Genomic DNA, 16,314 nt, shown 5'->3' on the forward strand with positions numbered 1-16,314 from the left:
TTCGCGAGATCGACTCGGCTCACGTGATATGATCGAGCCACACCGTTGCTGGCGATGCTTGGCGCTGGTCTGGCTTACTTGTGGTTAAGTCCGAAAAGTCAGCACCCGCTCTACACAAGTTTAGATTAATTAAAGAAATAGCGAGATCTTGCAGCGAAATACCTGGTTCATATTTCAGCGTCATCAATCATAATTAATCTCTCTTTCCTGGAGAAGTCTTCAAAATTCTCCGGATAATGTAGAAGGGCCAATCTCCATGCTGCACAGTACGCCCCCTGCATGTACTAAAAATTGTCAGGAGTGGCTTAGAAAACGCGCCCCGGATTGCCCAGGTGGCTCGAAAGGGGAACAAACTATGCGGTCACCCTTTTCCTGGATCCCTTTTCCATCTTTCTAACGCTCACGGAATTTCATTCAGCTTCCTCTTTCTCCCAATCACTACGACTTCTTTTATACCTTCCTTCTACCCAATTGTAATACCGACTTTTGCACAGATCTCCCACCGGCTCACGGATACTTGCTTTTGTTTCGCAACGAGCCGTGATTACCTGGCAGATTATACTAAAGGTGTCCAACATCAGGACACAGCACCCGACGGCTATACAAACTATCTACTAAATACAAGTCATTATGAAGTTCCGCAGGCGTCCTTCGCCTCTCCTCCTCCTACTTTTACCCTCCCTCGCAGCGGCTCTTTCGGCCGCCGCTCAAGACAATATCAAAGCGGCAGGGACGAAGAATGTACCAGCTGTAGCTGCAAAGGCAGACCCAAATCCGACCACAATAGTCGATATCAACTCGAAACCCAAATTTGAGATTGGAACAAAGGATGCGCCTGTCGATGGCAAGGATGGAAAACCTCACGCAGGTCCATGGGTTGGCACAGGAGACGACTCGAAGAAGGATCCAAAAGACAGCAAGAAGGGCAAAGATAAGGAGGACACAGAACTGGTGGTTCCTAAAAAGGAGGATATGAAAAAGCTGGTCAATCCCGATGGCACCAAAATACCTGAATCTAATGATGGTGTGATGGATGACCCTCACAGGCAGATACCAAAAGAAGGAACAACTGGGACGGAAGGAGGGGTGAGTGAAAAGGATAAGGCGCGAAAAGCACACGAAGGACAGACTGGGGAGAAGCTTGAAAACAAGCCAGATTCGCCCAAGGAGGCTCCTCCGTTACCACTGAGCGAAACCACCAAAACAAAGACCGGAAAGGACGACAAGACCAAATCGAAAGAGACCGATGCTGACGCCCCATCAGACTCGGAACTCGGTGGGCTTGAAGTAGGCAAATTGTCTCCAAGCAAGACGTATTTAGCTAACAAATTAACTAGAAACCGGATGACCTCCCAAATAAACCCAACAACATTCCACATCCGATACCAGGTTCGGCAGATAAAGATCATCTCGATATCAAAAAGCCAGGGACGAAAGACCCAGCCAAATTCCCAATTACAGACGGAGAAGGAAACGAAGGCCTGATCCAACCTCTTCATTCTTACCTCCTATCTCTCACCATGATTCTATTTTCCGAAATTGGCGACAAGACTTTCCTTATCGCTGCTCTGATGGCCATGAAGCACGATCGCCTTTTAGTCTTTTCAGCAGCATTTTCTGCCCTCTTCGTTATGACAGTTCTCTCCGCTGTACTAGGCCATGCAGTCCCAACCCTCATCCCTGAGCGATTCACACACTTCCTCGCAGCAGGGCTGTTCCTAGTATTTGGAGCAAAGATGTTGAAAGAAGGACTGGCAATGAGCCCAGACGAAGGAGTCGCTGCGGAAATGCAAGAAGTCGAGCAAGAATTAGAAGAAAAGGAGCATCTCGCCAGAAAGGAGAACCGACGAAGATCTTCCGTTTCCCCATATGCTCTGGAAATGGGCTTAGGGGGTCGCTCCCACGCTTCCCGCAAATCGAGGTCAGGATCCCGTCTTCCTTCCCCTCCACGAAGTCCCTCCTCAAGCCCTGACCGCTCGCCTTCTCCCGCGCGCTCGAATATCCGAGGTCTAATCAATGGCCTTAGTAACCTACTCAGTCTGCTATTAAGCCCGGCGTGGGTGCAAACGTTCGTCATGACATTCTTGGGCGAATGGGGTGATCGAAGTCAGATTGCCACCATCGCAATGGCAGCTGGTGCGGATTACTGGTGGGTTACTGGTGGTGCTGTGTGTGGTCACGCTGTTTGTACCGGTGTCGCGGTTATTGGAGGACGTGCCATTGCTGGACGTGTTAGTTTGAGAGTTGGTAAGTACCCCCTTATCCCCCTTCCCTTAACAATTTCTAACAGGAATATCAGTAACACTAGGAGGCGCATTCGCCTTCCTTATTTTCGGTATCATTTACGGTGTTGAGGCGCTTTATGGGTCGTGATGAGTCATGTTACCTCTCAGCGACTTGTGATTTCTGAATTGTGTGTGCGTGAGCGGCGGGGTTTTGGTTGGGTCTTGAAACTCATACGATAGTGTAATAATAGGAATAATAGAGGGGCTAATCATCCTCTGATAACGGATTAAAGGCTTTTTATGTTCTGGTTCTTGATTGAGTGACTACACGCTGCTGAAATATATTTGGAACCGAAGGCTAGATTTTTCTATAATAGAGATTATCATGAAATGGTTGGACATAAACAGCGGTTTCACGACTTTTTTGCAGGATCCGTATCACTTTGGACAGCTAAGTATAAACCAGGTTTGCCTTCATACGCTCTTGTGGGACTTCCACCTTTTTTCTTCTTTTTCCTATTCTAGCCCGTTCACGGCAGGGAAAGTAATAAAGACGAAATTACGATGAGAGCGGGGAGATATTACGGACGGTTCTATTAGATTGGTATCTCGAATCGTGTTCAGGAGTTCGTGAAGCTGTGGAGGTCTTTGAACTCGAATAGGCGAAACGTGAGGAAGTGTCATGTCTATCTATACTTTGAGATGTACGGCTGGGTTGTTGGTTGTTGGTCGTGACGATTTTATGACGGGGAAGAGATGTTGGATGGTTGTGTGTTATGAAGGGCTGATAGGATTTAATGGACTGTTTATGTGATTGGATTGTGGAAGTACGGGGTTACCATTTCATAACACAATCTCAAATGGGAGCCAGTACGATGTCTAATTGAAATAAGAATGAATTGGTTTTAAACACGTCTAGTTGGTTTTTGTTTCAACGACTATATTGAGATTCCTGCCTTCGAGTTGTTTCATGGAATGTTCATCATCTTCTAAGTACCTAGGTAGGTGATAGTTCCTTGGAAACGCACAGCCGGTTCGTCGTCAATATCACATCAGCACGTCGAAATATCGAATTCAAAAGCGCAAGCGTTGAAACTACCAAAATTTCGGTATATATACAATTACATAACAAACAAATCTCCCTCCTACTCCTATACAGACCCGAATGAATGCCTTTTTCATCACTTGCACACAAGTTCCCCAAACTATTCATCATGTCAACTACCCAGCAAAATCTTACCCATCAACTTACATGTGTTCCATTGCTAGCCCTGAGTTGTCTTACCCAACCCACCGGGAACTGGAACCACACTTCCCAGATAGTTGACATCAAAGTCTATTCTTAGAACCCAAAACGTTACACACACAAGCACTCGCTCCGAAGATAAAGTACATCGTCAACCCCGCTAAATATCCACTTATCCGATCGAGGTTGTGTAACGATCGGCTTGATCTTGTGTGGTTGGGATTTAGAGTGTCATAGGGAACGTGCATTGTATTTAATAAAGGAGTTAGGGGGTTTGTGTAGTATTTTGTTGTAAATCTTGTTTGCCCCTCGAGAAGTGGTAATATGGTGGCATTTATTGGAAAGAGGATTTAGGGTGCTGAAATCGAGTATGTTATGAGACTCATGTATATGTAAGATATTGAGTCTTTAATTTCTATGGCTCGTTGGGGACATGTTTGCTTAGTGGTGAAAAATCTCTGGGGGGAGTTCTTTGTAGTCATGCGGAAGTCACTAGTACTCTGTGCAAAAGATTAGAGCACATCATACCTAAGCAACCAGTTGCAAACCAAATATTAATGCCAGACCATCACACATGTAACCTCAAACTACCAGAAACCTCTAGCCTTCCAACCCAACAAGATCTCGAAATAACCCTAATCCTCACAATACCCATTATACATCAAGCACGACACACCAGTGGTATTCCAACCGAGCCATCTCCCAACGACACCTCACACCCAAGCCTCCAGATCTCGATTCCCCCCGGCTAAACACACTTCAGATGAACACAAGCCATCCAAACCAATTTATACAAATTATCCCCATCGATCCAGCACAACGCGGCAGTTATAGGAGGTGCTAAGCGAGACTTGGCGGTTGTGGAGCGGCAGTTATATACAGCAACCTTCTTAACCAACTTCTTGTTCATAAACTAGATATATAAAGACGTCTGTTTGTAAATGAGGGAAAGAAGTAAACAAACCCTTCATCCAACATTAACCTCCTCTTGAAATTCCATCTCAAAAGTCGCACTCACCCAACCTTCACCATGCATCCCCTCCTCCCCCTCCTCCTGGCGCCCACAGCCCTATCCCAATCCCTCGCAGGTCTCAACCACCTCCGCTTCGGCTGCTCCCAAATAACAGTCGAGCGGCTCGACCCGCTCGTGAATTCGGGCATGGTTCCAACACCGCACATCCACCAGGTCGTAGGTGGGAACGCGTTTAACGCATCCATGCCTCTATCCGACATCTCGAAAGAAGCGTCTTGTACAACCTGCGGACCGGCAGATGATCTGAGCAATTATTGGACAGCGAATCTGTATTTCAAGGCGCGGAATGGGACGTATAAGAGGGTGCCGCAGGTGCCTAATAGGTATGTGGTGATAAAAGGGGAAGGGGAAGAGATGGAGGTGAAGAGATGGAATGCTGATGAATGGGGTGTAGGTTTTTGTTTAATGATAAGTTTACGACGCAGACTAATGGGGGGATTACGGTGTATTATATTGCGCCGAAGAAGGGGACGGTTACTGCTTTTAAGCCGGTGAGATAGCTCCCTCGAATATTTGATGTGCGATGAAGTACTTACATGTACTGCAGGGGTTCCGCATGTTCGTCGGCGATCCGATGAGACGAACTAAGAATTACAAGTCGCAGAGTTGTTTCCGTTGCTACTCTGGTCCAAATTTTGGTGGTGATGACAGAGCGCCTTGCAGTGACGCGAAACTTGACTTTGAAGGTTTCCCGACAGGACCTTGTTTGGGTGGCATCCGATCTAATGTTCTTTATCCAACGTAGGTTTACCGAGAAGCTAGTCAAACTGTGGGAGTTGCAGTTAACAGTATACTAGATGCTGGAATGGAAAGGACCTCGACAGTCCAAATCACAAAGACCATGTCGCATACCCGACTGCAGGACCATCTAACTTCTTGTCAACTGGCAATTGTCCTTCGACTCACCCAATCAAAATTCCACAGCTCATGCTCGAGGTAAATCGTAGAGTCTGTTGCGATATGACAACTCAATGGCTAATATGTTTGTAGGTGGTCTGGGATACCACAGGATTCAACAACAAAGCTGAGTGGCCGGCGGATGGATCTCAACCGTTCGTCTTGAGCACAGGAGATAACACTGGTTATGGTCAACACGGTGACTACGTCTTTGGCTGGAAGGGTGATGCGCTTCAGAGAGCAATGGACGACAATGGATGTTTTAGCGCAACTTGCGGGAACCAAAAGTCTCAGGACAATGCAGCTGCAGCAAAATGTACTATTCCAAAGACTGTCAAGGAGGATGTTGATGGATGTGAGTCCAGCCGCGAGTGGCATGACATGCTGCAATATGAACTGACATGATTCTAGGGCTGACGAAGCTTCCTGGAACCGCCATGTAGATTTTATCCGGCAGCGCATCAGGGAGGGACATAAGGAACTAACTCTAGACACCTCACGCTCATTTTAGATACCATGAACCATATGAACAAATCTTTCAATCATGAAACAAGTATCCTGTTAACTAGAAATGTTGGTAGTGACGAACACATTGACGTTTCTACCAGCCGTGATTGGGAATGAACCAGGGAACCACTTGGTTCCTTCCCAGGTCAATCACTGCAACCATCGATTTTAGCACAGTCTGAAAGCAAGTTACCAAGGCGAAAGTACCGATAACAAAAGAGTTTGATAATGAGGTGGACTGTAGAGTCTTTTGCCGGAATAGCTTCCAGAGCACAATTGTCGCTTGACGGCAGGGGAAACCAAGTTCAAATTGAGCAAAAGCCAACTAGTTGTTAGAGGCTCTGCCAAACCGTCCTTTCAACATTACACATGCTAAAATACAAAGTGAACTTGGCTATCGACACATAGGGCATAACGCCATGCTGTTGCCACAAGACATACTTTGTGGTATTTAACTGCTTTGGGGTAGATACAGCTTGTGTGGCGAGGACTGTAAAACTATGTCAAATGCTTGCCAGCCTCAGCTCTTCAATTGTCGCTACAGAGATGATAATGTTGCCACTTTAACTGTTTGAACCAAGCCTGTACTTGCTTAGGTTGCTCAAAGACTATGCCAGCTTTGGGTAAATCGCGATCTCCTGTGGAGCATTCAGTCAAACAGGTGTATTGGTCGACGTGCTGTTTGTCTTGAAAGACATACTACTCGCTCAACTTTACTAAAAGGTCGACAAGCTCTGGTGGTGATTCAGGATTTCTCGCAATGGATTCGAGAGATTTGTAAAGTGTCTTATCTGCTCCAGCAACCGTATTGACCAGATTTGCTAGGTACTTCATCGTGGTCTGGGTGAGCTCGGTCGTGCTCATGACTACCAGCAACTCAACGAAGAGGTCTATGAGGGTGATATGCATGAGCATGTCCTCCTCCTTGTTCACCATATCGACCATCGCGAAATACAGGAGACCCTCCTCTCCATCGGGAATACCATACTGACGATCAATATCTGGAAATTGCGAATGACTGACAGTGTAGAAGTCTAGACACGACAGCCGGGGCAGTAGTCGTAGTAAGCGACCTTGTGCAAGTGATTTCTGTCTTTTATCTAGCTGATGTTCGCCGTCCCCCGAAGTATGGAAGCTGCAAAGCGATAAAAGCAGGCCATATATTTCACGATCATGAAAAATACGCCTCCATAAAAGACCTTGACCCGGGGCCATCCCACCAGCAATTTGCAAGCCGCTCATTTTGGTGTCAATTCCAGCAGAGATCCTCCTATCACAGTCGACCTCTAGCAGATCGCCGAGCATTTGTGTTGCCCTCTCACCAACCTCTACGTGTGGTGTACTTAGCCACGTATGGATGAGACTCTCGATCACACCCTTCATGATTGATAAAATTGCTGTATCTCCTGGACTTCGAGTTGCCTTGCCAATAATCGTCATAGCTAACAGATTCGCTGAAGGTGCTGGAGAGCGTAAGGCTTGAATTAGTGCATCCTCAGAGGCCAAAGTAAGAGCTTCAGTGAATTTCATAGGACGTAGAAGTTTGATGATCATACTGGCTAGGAGACTTGGATCTTTCTCGTACGTCAGAAGGATTTGAGTTAATTGGGGAAGTAATCGTGGGATGATAGGTGGAATATTTGTCTCTGTTATCATTAGTATATGCGCCTATCTTTTATTTCATCTCTTTCGCCTTGGGCAAGACAACATTTCCTCTGATCCACAGACCGTCTCAAGCTACAAACTGACAAAGGTAAAACTTACCATTGAGTTGTAGCTCAACATCGTCGAATAATTTTGCATCAAGTTGGGTATCTGGGAAGGCTATGACTTGTCGTAGATGCGCCTCAAGATCTTCCAAGCCAGATACCTTGACTTGGGCCATCTCCACTGATATTCTGGGAGAAATTTGTAAGTAAACCAGTGGCGTAGAGTGTTCTTGTGTTCCCTGGAATAGAAATGGTATGGAGCTTGGTGCTGCCAAGTTGCAAATAGCTCCACGAGTGATGGAGTCTGAGTCCCGATATTTTTGTATTTGATGTTATACTAAGCTCCAAGCTCGCGATGATATAGTATCTCAGATTCAAGAATGCGCAGCATGTTGTTCTACATTTTTGGAGCATCCGGAACGATGCTGATGTCTTGTCGGATCGGCGAATCTTTCCTCCAGCTTGAACCAGAAAGTTCAAGGGTCGGACCCCACCAACATCGAGATTATTTCTCATGTCATTCTTGTACAATATTTCCATTCTCTTTTACATATAATTATACGCAGATACTCTATATCTCATCTGTTTCCCATCTTCCCAGTGGTAGTCTTGATATAATTATTTGGTTGCGCATAGCTCTCATTTCCTTGTGCAAAGCTTCGAGTCATCCAAGCTCTCGACCCCTCATTGCGCCGACGAGAAGGATCAGAAGTCGGCCATCATGTCTCGCGGCGGGCGTGGAGGTAACCGGGGAGGATTGAAGGGTGCAACATGGGATACAACGAATGACTACGTAGACCTGATTGAGACGGGGCCTCGACCAAATTATCCAGTACGCTCGTTTCTTTTCTAGCTCACGCATAACTATCTAACAATTTTCAGGACCACCCTCACCTCAAACAACCAGCACCCTTTACGGACGTCGAAGTACGACAATTCGATCATTACAAGTCCCTTCAGACCCAAATACATCGTGGCCCCTTATATACCCAATCTACGAGGCGCAATGCCGAAAATCCTGCGAAGACGTTTAATGAAGATCAGTTCAACCAACAATATGGAACCAATCCCAAAGCAGACTTGGATCCCTTTACAGCGGTCGAAACGTATTCAATGAGATACCTGCCGAAGAAGAATGTTATCCCAAAGTTGTCAGGTCGTCCATTCAGTCAGTGGTCCCAATCAAAATATGGCTCAGTCCAGTATGCTAAGATGTGACAGACAAGGATCTCTTTCCAAAAGAACTGTGGCCAACACTCGAAGGCGAAGAGGGAGAGAAAGTTCGCAAATCGATCAATGGGGCTATGCAGAAGAAAGCCGCCATGATGGGAATTAAGGCCAACAAGGGTCAGGCGTTGGAAACAATTCTGGCGGCTATGGGAGATGATGAAGAAATTGCGGATCCTGATGAAGAAAACCCCGATGATGAAGGTATGATGCGCGGATGCTTACATTCAATTAGCAAAGCTAACTTTGTTGACAGATGTCGATGATGATTTCGAGGATCAAGATGAAGATATGGGAGGTGATTACAATGCCGAACAGTATTTCGACAACGGGGATGATGCTGATGACGGTGACGGTGATGCTGGAGGAGGAGACGATTATTAAAGTTTTCTCGTTAGCTTTGGTCTTGTACATGAATTTCTGTCATTTAGCGTGGTGTTGGAGGCCTATATATACCATATTCTGTCGGCTATGTCCACCTTGTACAGAATGCCATATTCATTTATCCAAGGAATATTGAAAGTCATGGGGTTTCAGTGACTTTTATCTACCGTACATCAGAGATAAATGAGGATTGAAAGAAGCTTTTTTTTTTTGCCATTATAATTAGTACCAAACCAAACATAGAACACTTTCCTTTCCTAGGTATGACACCATAGAGTGGCCATGTCTCGATGCACAATATCGAGGAGCGCCAAGACAACTCCTATTGTAACACATGCCACAATACTTCGTAGGATCCACTCTCGCGACCTCATTCCTCACTTTTCGTCGCATAGCAATGAAAATCCAACCTCAATTCATTGTTGCTGGCACATCAGGACATAGGATCCAATGTTTTTGACTTTACAATAGGTATGTGGTATCAATACATACCGTGATTCTTGTGATTCGCAGAGCCCTTTTCTTGAGCATTTACTGATACAGCTAGGGCTTGAAGTGTTTATATGATCGAGGAGAAGTCATATGTCGCTCGACAGGAGTTTAAAGCGGTCTTGAAGCGCTGGTTATCGAACGGAATGCACTTTTCGCGCTTTCTCTGACTGTGTCTTTTGTGGTTTCTCTCGACTCGGCGGCAACAGCAGAATTGAAAGGCGGAATAAGCAATTGCGACTCTTGCGCTCGACAAGCACGTTTTTGCTTCATTGGACAACGCCGGAAAGCGTCACGAGAAATGCTTTTTGTCGCTCACTCCGAGGCGGAGACGGCAGTAATCATCATGGGGGTCTATATTTTGCATGATTCTGAGCGCTGCGGATGAAGGAAGTTTGGCAAAAAGAAAACTTTTCGATATGGAAATTGTGCTATTCGAATTTGGGAACTCTCTTTTGGGGACAGGAGCGGAACTCACTTCAACCTGCGCTCCAACATTTTCTTCTCATATCTACTACTAGACAGGAGAAGTCGCCGATGGCAGAGCAGTTGTCTTTTCGATGAATTACTACTGATGGTACGGAATGACTAGGTGGACAAGACTCGAAAAAGGACGTAGACGACCGGTTTGTGTTACCTGAATCGCAGAGTTATTTCGTCCGTTCGCAGATCGAGGGATTCGAATACCAGTTTCACAGCTAGAAGGTGTCATCATGGACTTTCATGATCACGTCGAGAGTCATTCCCTTATGATCTAGTCTTTCTACTGAATCTGAATCAAGCCCTTCGAGTCAAAATAAGGTACGAGATCCAAACTCTAAATCTTGAGCTTCCACCACGTCGATCTTCGCTCATCAAAATACTGTGGGACAAGATGAGAAAGTTTGATTTTGGCCCACGGGCCGAGGTATGGATTGTCGCTTTGACTTTGAAGAATCCCGCTGATTCGACAACATTTTACGAAAGAACGGGAATTTATGGAGAATCGCACAATTTCAAGCACAGGTCATTTCGTACTTGGCCGATCCTAAACCGGACGGGCGGCGTCGGCGCGCTCCAGTGATTGGCAGGCTCGTCAAAAAGCCACAGAAAGGGTCTAGTCAGGTACGAAACTTGGCATCAAATTACCCCTGAATTTGATCGCCCTCTAGAACCCCTTTCTCATCCCAGGACAGCTCCCAGAAATAATTCCACCGACGCGCGCGCCATTTTCCGCTGCCATGGTCAGCCATGAGTATTGTTGGACGGGATCGGTCATCAAGTTCTTCGCATCTCCTGGAAGCATGTGGTTATGTTGTTGTGGTTGTGTTGTCTCTGGGCACGCGCTTTTACCCATGACGCTCTCGCGACATCATGAAGTCTGAGGTGACTCAAGTGAGGCTCAAATACGCGGAAACCGGAATCAGACGATCGTGTTCTCCGCTCATGGAGAGATTTTAAGCCGGGCTTATGGATTTGTGGTCCATGTCAGCAACGAGAACCCGCAATTTGAAGGCTCGCTTGTTTCCTGGTTAGGAAAGTCGACAGCACATTGATGCCTAGGCCTTTGGAGATCAATATGGCATCCACGTGAGAGAGGAAAAGCAAAAGACTCTTTCCATTCACATTTCAGCGGAAGAATGAGGTAGGACGTCTGAAGAAGAGTGTGAGTGTTGACAGTTTTAATGTCAAAAATACTAGCGCTGTCGACCGGCTGAGAGAATGCATGAAATACCCTTTTTGGTCACAGTCTGCAGCCTATCAAGCCCCTCATTGCTGACCTCGACCACTTTCCTCCCGTCTCCTAGGCCGTGCCGCTACGTCGTCTGTCAATTTTAGCCCAGGAACCGAAATTATCCTGGCATCTTCACTCGGATTCAGCCAATGAGCAAAATCTTCCAACTCGCTAAGCGTTTGTATCAATACTATGGCTTTTCCTCTTCACGTCTGCTTCTTCCCTTCTTTCCCTCTCTACCGACAACTTCTTCAACGTCTCCCCCCCTCGTTGTCGCCCTTTCCTACGGCCATTGCGCTGTTGCAGACTTTTGTTTGCGTCCTTTCATTGACAATCTAGTCATCACATTCTCTACCGGCCTCGGCCATACCACAATCTTTTAGATTATATACCCCTAAACTCTTATAATGTATTCCTCAAACACACTTTTCGCGGCTACTGCTGCTTTGTCTTTAATTGCTCCAACTTTCGCCGCTCCTAATGTTGCTGTGTACTGGGTATGTAATGGGGATATGAGTTATTCCGGGATGACACTAACAATCGCGTAGGGTTCAGGAGCTAACCAGCAGCGCCTCAGAACATTTTGCGACGAGAGCAGTATCGATATAATTCCTATTGGCTTCGTCAACATCTTCCCTCAACAGAACAACGGACAGTGGGTACAGGACTTTGGAAATAAATGCTGGGGAACGGATATCTACAACCGATGCCCTGAGGTCCAAGAAGACATTCCTTACTGCCAGTCGATTGGCAAGAAGATCATCTTATCGCTCGGAGGTGGATCAAGTGGTTATCAATTGACTGGAGCCCCTGCTGGAACTGCATTTGGAAATGCCTTGTGGAAAGCTTATGGACCAATCCAACCAGGGTACACCGGACCTCGACCATTAGACCGTGGGCTCTACAACACATCAATGGAGACTACTATCGATATCGATGGATTTGACTTTGATATCGAACATCCTTCAACTGGTTTGTTTCTCAAACTGTCGTAGATTAAAACAGGTACTAATAACTTTATAGATGTGCAAGCCGGATACATTGCGGCCATCAACGCTCTTCGTGCCAACTTCGCCACTGTCAAAACTGGAAAGAAATACCTCATCACTGGGGCCCCCCAATGTCCACTTCCTGAAGCGAACCAAGGTGTCATGATCAACAGCGCTAAGTTCGATTTGCTTTTCATTCAATTTTACAACAACGGAGCTCCCAATGGAGGTTACGGGTGTAACGCAAGAAATTGGGTAAACGAAAACCCAAACTGGACACCTGGCAAACCTGAGAAGAAACCTACGAACTGGAATTACAATGCTTGGAAGACCACAATTGCTGGTGGAGCGAGCAGTGGAGCCAAGATCTATATCGGATTGAAAGGAGGACCTGTCAATACTATAGGATCTTGCGCACCAGCAAACTTCGGTGATTACATCAGTGCCACTGAGGCTGATACCCTCATCAGCGCGTACAAGGGAGATTCTGCCTTTGGAGGTGTTATGTTGTGGGATGCGACTGCTTCTATCAACAACAAGTGCGAATGTGCTCCTTACTACACGATGATTGCCAACTCGCTCAAGGGTATCAAGCCTCCTCCAGCTGGCGGCGCCTGCCCTCTTCCGGTTACATCGACGACAACGACGGCGAAACCAACCAGCTCATCGACGAGCTCCAAGCCAACGAGCTCATCTACGAGCTCCAAGCCAACAAGTTCTTCTTCCAGCTCAAGCTCTAAGCCAACGAGCTCATCTACGAGCTCCAAGCCAACAAGTTCTTCTTCCAGTTCAAGCTCCGTGAAACCAACAAGTTCTTCTTCCAGCAGCTCAAGCTCTGTGAAACCAACAAGCTCTTCTTCCAGCAGCTCATCTTCCAGCGTTGTATCTACCTCGTCCAGCTCTTCGTCCAGCTCCTCTAGCATTGCGCCAACTAGCAGCTCCAGCTCTTCGTCTAGCTCTTCATCCAGCGTTACACCGACTAGCAGCTCCAGCTCTTCGTCTAGCTCTTTGTCCAGCTCATCTACCATTCTGCCAACTTCCAGCTCGTCCAGCTCATCGTCTAGCATCGCGTCAACCAGCAGCTCCAGCTCTTCGTCCAGCTCATCCTCGAGCTCCTCCGTAAGCTCTTCTGCTTCAAGCACCACAGTCGACCCAACTACTTCAACCTCAGTCTCAAGCTCTGTTTCAAGCTCTGTAAGCTCCACTGTAGACCCAACAAGTTCGACGTCCGTTTCGAGCTCTACTTCAAGCTCTGTAAGCTCCAGTGTAGACCCAACAAGCTCAACCTCCGTTTCGAGCTCTGCTTCAAGCTCTGTAAGCTCCAGCGTCGATCCTACCTCAACCTCCGTCTCAAGTACCAGCTCTACTGGCTCTACTTCAAGCACAGAAACGTCCACTTCAAGCTCCAGCTCTTCCGCTACGAGCTCAAGCGTTACTGTGGACCCGACCACTTCGACTTCCGTCTCTAGCAGTATTTCTACTGGAACTACGTCAAGTACCGACACCTCTGCTACAAGCTCAAGCACCACAACTGATTCTACCTCCGCTTCAAGCTCTACGGAGACCACATCAAGCGCCACCTCCTCAGCTGACCCAACATCAACTAGTGAGACTAGCTCTACTGATTTGACTACCAGCACCAGCTCAAGCAAGTTCCCAACTTTCACGCCTCCTTTTGGAAACTCTACGACCACCACGTCCACTGGCCCAACCACGAGTTCATCGTCAACTGTCGTGACTACAGTAGTTCCTACGACAAGCACATCGACTAGCCCATCCACAACTCCATCAACAATCGTGACAACTGCGGCACCTACTAGTACTGAAATGACCACCTCCACTGTTCTGACCACCTCGGTATATACAGTGACCAAGTGTCCCCCAACCGTAACCGACTGTCCTCTTGGTTCAGTCGTCACCGAGACAAAGATTCTGTACACAACCGTCTGCCCCGTCGGCTCTATTCAGACTCCAGCGCCAGCCCCTCCTGCAGAGTACACCACAAGCACCATCTACGCAACCAAGATCTACACCGTCACAGCTTGCCCACCATCAGTACCAAACTGCCCAGGTAAAGGATCAGTCACCACCGAAATCGTCGCAGTCAGCACCACCGTCTGCCCCGTCAGCGGAAACAGCGGTGCAGTTGCAACTCCGGCACCTGCCCCAGTTCCATTTACAACTGCTACCATCTACACTACCAAGGTCGTCACCGTAACAGCCTGCGCTCCAGGCGTTGTCAACTGCCCAGGCTCTACCTCCACCGCTACAATCCCAGTGTACACAACCGTCTACCCCGTCCCAACCCTCAGCGGCACAACAACCATCTACGACAAGTCAACCCGCTACTCCACCGTCCAAATCACCCTGTCCCTCTCCACCGCAACCGTCCTCGCTACCCCAGTCGCACCTTACCCAACACCTTCCACCGCCGGCCCAGTCAAGTGCTACGGCACTGCCACTGGCTCCGCCTGCTTCCCAATCCCAACAGGCTTCAGCACTGCGACAGGCGTCAAGACCGTTGAAGTCATTCCTGTCTCACTCATCCCAGGCCCGCTCGTTCCAAGCGTAGTCGGTGGAAACAAAGCCGTTGCGCAAACCACTCCAGCCAGCGCTCCTGCGTCGCCGGTGCCCACCGCGCCGATTAGCACGGGTGCGGGATCCAAGATGGGAGCGTCTGGTTTGGCTATGATCGTTTGTGCTGTTGTCGGGGTTTTCGTTTTGTAATTGTTTGGTTTTGATATAATGTGATGTGTGATATTTTACTTTGTTTGGTTGGATGAAGGATGGATGGAGTTTCTTGGTTGGGGTGTGGGGGGTTTTGAAGAACGTTTGGATTTTGTGTGTGAGAGATAGAGAAAAGGGGAGGATAGAGAGAAGTGTGATATATGTAAATTACATATGAATGAATTGAATATGTGTATTATCCGAATATCTGTTTCTTGGTTGATATGCTAGCCTCTTGAGGTCTTTTGAAGATATGGTAAGCAATTTGCTTTTGGTGGTATCTTTGGATTTCAATCCTTGGTTAGGAGGTATGGTCTCACATGGTGAGCTGCTAGACGCAGACGAAGAAGTATTCAAAATGTGTTATATTTCCTCAATTAAGGTGACAAGTTATCATATCCTTCGTCGATAGAACCCCTGGAATTAAGACTGGCTGTCTCGAACGAAATCAATAGTTGAGATTTCTAACCTCTTCTTCATCACAAAAACCTTAGAAATTTATCTGGCTTAATTTAGTTTGTGCGAGGGGGGGGAGATTATAAGATATATATTAGGATCTTTGGGTTGTTCGCGGTAGATTAAACGATACTAGAAATGGAATGTTTTTAGAAACCAAGACGTTTCCCAACTCTCCACATCCCATTAGATGAATAAGTAAACATCTCTCGAGCTTTTACCTGAATTTCTCCAGATTCTAGCGTAGCAAGAGGCCCCTCTTAACACCGGCTAGGTTTCTCCCCTATCGATCTAAGCCGTGAAGCCTTGATTTCGACATCTCCACACACTCACATTCACTTCACATTCACCTCACCACCTCACCCCTCCCCCCACAGTCTCCGCCGCCTTTTCTACTTAATAAACCCCAATAAACCAAAACCCTTCAACGAATCAAATCACACCGAACCGAAGACTCGATCGCTGCCGAAAGGCGACGCGCATCCCCAAGCTAGGCATCCCCACCTGGTGCTTCGTTCCCTCTCCTTAATTCCTTGTGATAGAGTTGGGAGCGGTTGGGTTGGTAGGGGACGTTTGATTGATGATATCTCGATCTTCGGATCTCGCACTTGTACGTTAACTATTTTTTTGGAGATATTTTTGGGTGGTGGATGAGGTTGATTCACTGGCACTTTTTGGGGGTTTTTGTGATTCTAAGGTGCGAATGCAAAG

The 16,314-nt window shown here is 47.0% G+C and overlaps 5 protein-coding genes across 5 annotated transcripts; 4 read left to right on the forward strand and 1 right to left on the reverse strand.

Moving 5' to 3' along the window:
• Positions 1 to 630: 630 nt before the first annotated feature.
• Positions 631 to 2,373, forward strand: GLAREA_08037 (uncharacterized protein; the record flags this gene model as incomplete). The annotated part of the gene is made up of 3 exons (XM_008090084.1): positions 631 to 1,287; positions 1,338 to 2,247; positions 2,300 to 2,373. 3 exons carry the CDS (start codon positions 631 to 633, stop codon positions 2,371 to 2,373), a joined length of 1,641 nt encoding a protein of 546 aa, XP_008088275.1.
• Positions 2,374 to 4,501: 2,128 nt separating this feature from the next.
• On the forward strand, positions 4,502 to 5,844 carry GLAREA_08038 (uncharacterized protein; the record flags this gene model as incomplete). The annotated part of the gene is made up of 6 exons (XM_008090085.1): positions 4,502 to 4,827; positions 4,899 to 4,995; positions 5,052 to 5,245; positions 5,302 to 5,440; positions 5,495 to 5,756; positions 5,813 to 5,844. 6 exons carry the CDS (start codon positions 4,502 to 4,504, stop codon positions 5,842 to 5,844), a joined length of 1,050 nt encoding a protein of 349 aa, XP_008088276.1.
• A 763-nt stretch (positions 5,845 to 6,607) lies between these two features.
• On the reverse strand, positions 6,608 to 7,793 carry GLAREA_08039 (uncharacterized protein; the record flags this gene model as incomplete). Its single annotated transcript, XM_008090086.1, has 2 exons — positions 6,608 to 7,554; positions 7,673 to 7,793. The coding sequence occupies 2 exons, from the start codon at positions 7,791 to 7,793 to the stop codon at positions 6,608 to 6,610; spliced, it is 1,068 nt and encodes a 355-aa protein (XP_008088277.1).
• Positions 7,794 to 8,338: 545 nt separating this feature from the next.
• Positions 8,339 to 9,228, forward strand: GLAREA_08040 (uncharacterized protein; the record flags this gene model as incomplete). Its single annotated transcript, XM_008090087.1, has 4 exons — positions 8,339 to 8,449; positions 8,500 to 8,785; positions 8,839 to 9,048; positions 9,101 to 9,228. The coding sequence occupies 4 exons, from the start codon at positions 8,339 to 8,341 to the stop codon at positions 9,226 to 9,228; spliced, it is 735 nt and encodes a 244-aa protein (XP_008088278.1).
• A 2,610-nt stretch (positions 9,229 to 11,838) lies between these two features.
• Positions 11,839 to 15,147, forward strand: GLAREA_08041 ((Trans)glycosidase; the record flags this gene model as incomplete). The annotated part of the gene is made up of 3 exons (XM_008090088.1): positions 11,839 to 11,928; positions 11,980 to 12,403; positions 12,455 to 15,147. 3 exons carry the CDS (start codon positions 11,839 to 11,841, stop codon positions 15,145 to 15,147), a joined length of 3,207 nt encoding a protein of 1,068 aa, XP_008088279.1.
• Positions 15,148 to 16,314: the final 1,167 nt, after the last annotated feature.

Source organism: Glarea lozoyensis, assembly GCF_000409485.1.
Source record: "Glarea lozoyensis ATCC 20868 chromosome Unknown GLAREA9, whole genome shotgun sequence".
Taxonomy (NCBI): Eukaryota; Fungi; Ascomycota; class Leotiomycetes; order Helotiales; family Helotiaceae; genus Glarea; species Glarea lozoyensis.